The sequence below is a fragment of the Solanum verrucosum genome, unplaced genomic scaffold (genome assembly GCF_900185275.1).
Source record: "Solanum verrucosum unplaced genomic scaffold, falcon-dt-bn FXZP01000197.1, whole genome shotgun sequence".
NCBI classification, from domain to species: Eukaryota; Viridiplantae; Streptophyta; class Magnoliopsida; order Solanales; family Solanaceae; genus Solanum; species Solanum verrucosum.
The window spans coordinates 214,797-221,115 of record NW_026020363.1 but is presented as its reverse complement, the minus strand read 5'-3'; the positions used below and the strand labels follow the sequence as shown (position 1 = coordinate 221,115).

At 39.5% G+C, this 6,319-nt stretch overlaps 1 protein-coding gene across 1 annotated transcript; it reads right to left on the bottom strand.

Moving 5' to 3' along the window:
* Positions 1–3,411: 3,411 nt before the first annotated feature.
* LOC125837794 (uncharacterized) lies at positions 3,412–4,031 on the bottom strand. The gene is made up of 2 exons (XM_049516867.1): positions 3,585–4,031; positions 3,412–3,468 (listed from the first exon to the last, which is right to left on the bottom strand). The coding sequence occupies exons 1-2, from the start codon at positions 4,029–4,031 to the stop codon at positions 3,412–3,414; spliced, it is 504 nt and encodes a 167-aa protein (XP_049372824.1).
* Between the last annotated feature and the right edge of the window lie 2,288 nt (positions 4,032–6,319).

Here is a 6,319-nt window from a genome sequence, read left to right as displayed (position 1 = left end):
CGTGAGTTGGGCTCCTTCCCACAGGGAGTAGTACTTCCTTCAAAGTCAATAATAAAAGTATAATGACAACCTCTTCAATCAAACATTTCTTGCACAATTAATATTTAAATTTCAAACTTAGGGTTTTAAGTATCACTCCAAATTCACACTTCAACATAAACAATCAAATAGTAGAGTAAAATTTGGGGAATGGATCAGCCAATTGTCAAATCTTAATGAAGCGGATAGACGTTACTGCTCACAATGGGATAATTTATTGTGGGTAGGTCAAACCATATATAAAGTAACTTTTTCTCGAACAATTACCTTTTCTATGTTGAATTATCTCGAACTTCAACACCAATCGAAAGATGCCCAGCTCTTTGCCCTCATCAAATTCACTCTCTCGAGCTGAATACAAAGGATGGATCACTTATTTCACTCTCTCAAGCTGAAACCAAAGAAACCCACTACTAAGGACGCTAACATTGCCACCTTGGTTCTACACCTCTCTCTTTCTCAAGCAAGTGCATAACACTGAAATTGTTACACGAAATCATGCAATTCAACCTCGAAACATAGCAACAACTTAGACCCACTTCAAACTAACACAATTATTCGCAATTAAAGAATACCCACTAAGTAAATTCAACAATTGGCTTCATGATCAAAACCCCAAGTGAAGGCTTTTAGCCACTCATATCAAAAATAAGAAAATCAAAATCAATTATCACTCCCATAGTTGGGTACAAACGAGAATTATAGATGAAAATCAATTAATAATCTCCTCTCTTACAAAATCTCTCTGAAAATCTTGCTTAAGTCACTAAGAAAAAGCCTTTCGTAGTGTTCTCTCTATCAATATTTTCTTCTTCCCATTTCTGAATACGTTGTCTCTTTATCAAAAATCCATTTAAGCAATTCTGGTGTGTGAATATTTAAGTCCAATCGGTGAAGTAAGTCGTGTTTCGCCAACAGTTTGGCAATTCGCTGAATATCCTTCCTCTCGCCTTTATTTTTCTAGACTTCTTGGTCCAGCTACTGTAATTTTAGGCGATCCGGATCGGGATCGCCGATTGGTTCGGCGAGTTACCTTTTCTCCATTCATCTTGCTTTTCAGCATTTAATTGCACCTTTATTAGTACCTTCGGCGAACTACTCATCCTTCGCGGAATCAATCGGTGATGCCTTGTAACACTGCTACTCGCCTAAGTCAACTATATTCAAACCCATATACTATAAATTTAGGCGATCTAGCATGGCATCGCGGACCCGTTCAGTGACTCACCAATTACTCCTTTTCATCGCCGACTTGATTTTCTCCTACACGGCTTGGCACGCTGGAACTTTGGGCAAGATCCTGACCATTCGGCGACTCGCCCAATGGGTTAGGCGATCATCAGGACTTCTTTTCTATGTTCTTTCAGCTGCTTTGTTCCTTATTGCCCAATAGTGTCCATGTTTTGTTCCTCGATCCAAATACCTAAAATTCATGGATTTACATCAGTTATTGACAAAAAATATGCATTTGCGGACATTAAATCTATTAAAATAAACCCTAAATGAGTACAAATCGTGGATTCATCAACACCCCCAACTTAAACGTTTGCTTGTCCTCAAGTAAAATCACGTTCAGCAATTCAAAAAGGATGTATCAAACAGTGTTACACAAGATGAATTTATGAATGCACGCAAAAAGAATCAATTTACTCATGCAAAGATCAATTGTGCACTCAAAGATTCAAGTTGTGACTCAGCATTACCAAAGAATCTCAAGCTCACAATACTTGCTTCAAATGCAAGTAAAAGCTCAACAAAAGTGATCAAATGCCCTCACACAAAGAATGATTTCATATTCACACATAGTGGTTTGATCAATTATAGTTCTGGTATAAAGATCAACATTCACACTCACAAAGATGAAACACAATGCATGGTTTCACCCATAGGTTTGCCCTTATTTTCCGATTGACATTTGCTTCAGCTCACTCAAGATAAAAAAAAAGGTCTTTTCAAGGCTTGTCACGGGGCTTAGTGTAAAGATATGGTCATTTAGGCTCAACTACTTCTATCCTCGTGATATGTAGTGTGAACAACACTTTCTTTCCTCTTTTTTCATCATTTTTATTCGTGCTCATAAGTCATCCCATTATTCACTTTTCCATAGATTGTTCGGAAACCCCGTTTCTTTTTGCATTTTCACACTTTATTCCACACGTTTTCTTTTTCATTTCTTTTTCATTCTTTTCTTCTTTTTATCTTTTTTGTTGTATGGAGGGGTTCCATTTTTCTCAAAACATGGGTAAAAGGGACTTCTTTGCATTTTCTTGATTCAACTTTTCTTTTTACCACACCCCCAACTTAGGTTTTTGGTCTAAGTTGGCTATTCAAACAGACCCCAAATCATGATGATTATGGGTAATGGATCAAGAAAGGTTATGTTTTCATCAAGTTTCTTCCAAGAAAAGGTTAAGGATCAAAGGGTGTTCAAAAGAGGTTCACACACTCACAAGGCGGGCCATAAAAAGAGGTATAATGTCAAATTGTTTCACACTCTTTAAAGTTGTCTAAGATCATCTCAAGAGTTCGCATCACTTAGTCAATCGAACTAACGGGGCAAATTCTAGGTGTCATCACACATGGTTCACGGTAAGGTCATGACAAAAGGCATTGACACCAAAGTCAAACAAGACTCCACACTTTCGCTAGTGTACAATGAGACTCAATTCAATAATTGGCTTGTCACAACGAGATGCAAAAAGTTCACATATTGTCTATGCAACTTCATTTGGCCTCATCGTAGCTGGACATTCATGTTTGTTCAATTATGAGCACTATTTGAGTCATCAGTATTGATCAAAATCAATACTCAATTTTTTAAGAGAACATCCACATTTAATACAAACGAGAGGGGTCATTAACTAAGAACCACCCCCACCAACAGCATTCAACATTGTCCTCAATGTGACTAGAGAACGAACACTACCTCAAACAAAGTAAAGATAAAATCTAAAATAATTAAAGAAAACTAGCAACCAAAAATAAAATTCTAGTATGTAAAAATGCAGGGCAAGATGGCAAGGAATCTTCACTAAGCGTCCATTGGCGAGGTAGGGAGCCGGTCGCGGAATGAGTCGGTGATGCGCCTAAGAAAAATGGGTTTTCACTCTTATTTGCAGTGCATGACACTCTCGAAAGAGAGAAAATTGGTGGAGACGCAGAAGGTCGTTGAATCGTTCAGTGATTCACAGATTGGATGTGGAGAACCACCGAATCGATCACTAAACTACACTGCAAGTGCTAAAGTAGAAAGGCGAGACAAGTCGATTCGCCTAAGCACATCGGCGATACACCGAGGGACATAGTTCTCTCACCAAATATTCCAGAACGTTAGCCTCATCTTCACAATTCACAAGGCGAGCTACATCGTGATCATTGAACTGTCTCGGCAATTCGCCGAGTGAATCTTCCTCGCTCAGTATCCTTCACCTGCAACATCAACACATATTATTTAAAACACTAAAACTTGGGTTGCCTCCCAAGAAGCGCCTTATTTAACGTCGTGACACTACATGGAAATTCCCTTACGCATCTTCCAAGTTCACCACCTCAATCAGGGAGATCTCTTGGCATTCGCCAAAGTATGATTTCAAACGTTGCCCATTCACCTTAAAAGCTGGTCCTTCTTGACCTTCAACTTCGATGGAACCATTAGTGAACACTCGTGTCACTCTAAATGGTCCTGACCATTTGGACTTGAGCTTTTCGAGAAAAAGTCTAAGACGGGAGTTGTAGAGTAGCACCGGATCTCCCACTTTGAACTCTCTCTTAAATATTTTAGCATCATGCCACTTCTTCATCTTTTCTTTGTAAAGAGCTGAACTTTTGTAAGCTCTCAACCTGAATTCTTCCAACACGTTTAACTGCTCCACTCTCTCTTTAGAGGTTCTTGTCCAGTCCAAATTCAAAGCTTTCAATGTCCACATTGCTTTGTGTTCTAACTCGACTGATAAATGGCAAGAATTTCCAAAAACCTGCTGATACGGTAACATCCCTATTTGTGTTTTGTAGGCGGGACGATATGCCTATAATGCGCCATCCAACTTTCGAGACCAGTCGATTCTATTAGCATTTACTGTCTTGGCCAAGATGCTCTTGATCTCCTGGTTGGACACTTAAACTTGACCACTTGTTTGGGGATAATATGGAGTTGCTACCTTGTGTTTCACCCCATACTTGCTTAATGCAGCTGAGAACCATTTATTACAAAAATGGGATCCACCATCACTAATGATAGCTCTAGGGGTACCGAATCTAGTAAAGATGTAACATTTCAGAAATTGAACCACACTTTTCCCTTCATTTTTTGGAAGTGCAACAGCTTCTACCCATTTGGAAACATAATCCACAGCCACTAGATATATTTATTCCCATATGAGCTCACAAATGGACCCATGAAATCTATTCCCAAACATCGAATAGTTCAATTTCTAAGATGGGAGTGAGGGGTAACTCGTATCTTTTGGACACTCCGCCTTGCTTTTGGCACTGAACGCATTTCTTTACAAATTTGTGCACATCCTTGTAGAAAAATGGCCAATAATAGCCACTTTGGAGCACTTTAGCGGCTATACGCACACCGCTATGATGACCCCCCACTGGTGAAGCATGACATGCGTTTAGAATTTCTATCACTTCTTCTTCCGGAACACACCTTCTAATGATGTGGTCTGCACACTCCCGAAACAAATATGGTTCATCCCAAAAGTACCTTTTAACATCGAACATGAACTTCTTTTGTTGATAGAAGTTCATTTCATCCGACATCAATCCACACACTATGTAGTTTGCGAAATCGGCATACCATGGAGGTTGGGTGAGAGTTGCCGCAAACACTTGCTCATTGGGAAAAGAATCATTTATGTCAACTTTAGCTTCGTCATACTCCTTACCCTCTAATCTTGATAAGCGGTCAGCCACCTAATATTTACACCCTCTCCTATATTTGACCTCAAAATCAAATTCTTGCAAGAGAAGCACCCATCTTATCAACCTTGGCTTGGCATCCTTATTTGCCATTAGGTAACGGAATGCAGCATGGTCAGTGTGCACAATCACTCTCGTGCCTAAAAAGTATGCTCTAAATTTTTCAAATGCATAAACCACCATAAGTAACTCTTGTTCAGTAACAGTGTAGTTACGTTGAACACTATTTAGAGTCTTGCTAGCATAGTAGATAGGATGAAATAATTTATTGTGTTTCTGTCCCAATACCACCCCTAATGTTGTGCCACTAGCATCACACATTACTTCGAAAGATTCTTACCAATCAGGGGTGATGATGACCGGGGTAGATACCAATTTTTCTTTCAAGCATCGAAACACAACCATACAAGTTTCATAAAAATAAAACTTCACTTCTTTCTCCAAGAGCTTTCATAGGCGGTGTGCAATTTTTGAGAAGTCTTTGATGAATCTCTGGTAGAACCCAGCATGTCCCACAAAACTGCGAACACCCTTCACTAAAATCGGCGGAGGTAGTTTCTCAATCACCTCATTTTTTTTCCTTATCAACTTCCAATCCCTTTTGTGAAACCTTGTGCCGAAGAACTATACTTTCCTTCACCATGAAGTGGCATATCTCCCAATTCAGAACCAGGTTTGTTTCCACGCATCTTTAGAGAACTTGCCCTAAATACGTCAAGCATTCTTCAAACATATCCCCTACAACTGAGAAGTCATCCATGAATACCTCCATAGAATCTTCTACCATGTCCGCAAAGATAGATAACATGAAACACTGAAATGTTGCCAGGGCATTACATAGCCCAAATGGCATTCTTTTAAATGAAAACATTCCATAAGGGCAGGTGAAGGTGGTTTTCTCTTGATCTTTCGGCGCAATAGAGATTTGGTTGTAACCGGAGTATCCATCTTAAAAGCAGTACCAACCTCTCTCTGATAGCCGGTGAAGCATTTGATCATGAAAGGCATAAGAAAGTGATCATTTTTAGTCCACAAATTTAGCTTTTGATAATCCATGCATACTCTCCACCTAGTCAGCGGTCTAGTCGGCACAAGCTCCCCCTTTTCATTTGGGACTACGGTGATACCTCCCTTTTTCGGTACGCAATAGGGTAGATCACACATGCACCTAACCACTTGATGATCTCCTTTTTACCACTTCTTGCATTAGTGGGTTCAATCTCTGCTAATGCTATACACTAGGCTTACACTCATTACCAAGCTGAATTTTGTTAGTACAAATACCGGGAGGGATGCCCATTATATCAGCGATGGTCCATCATATAGCTTTTATATGTTTTCGCAACACTTCGAG

Coding starts and splice junctions, on each gene's coding strand:
- LOC125837794 (XM_049516867.1), bottom strand. CDS start 4,031: ATGTTACCGTATCAGCAGGTTTTTGGAAATTCTTGCCATTTATCAGTC. Junction 3,469..3,584: donor AGATCTCCCTGATTGAGGTG/GTGAACTTGGAA, acceptor TTGATGTTGCAG/GTGAAGGATACTGAGCGAGG.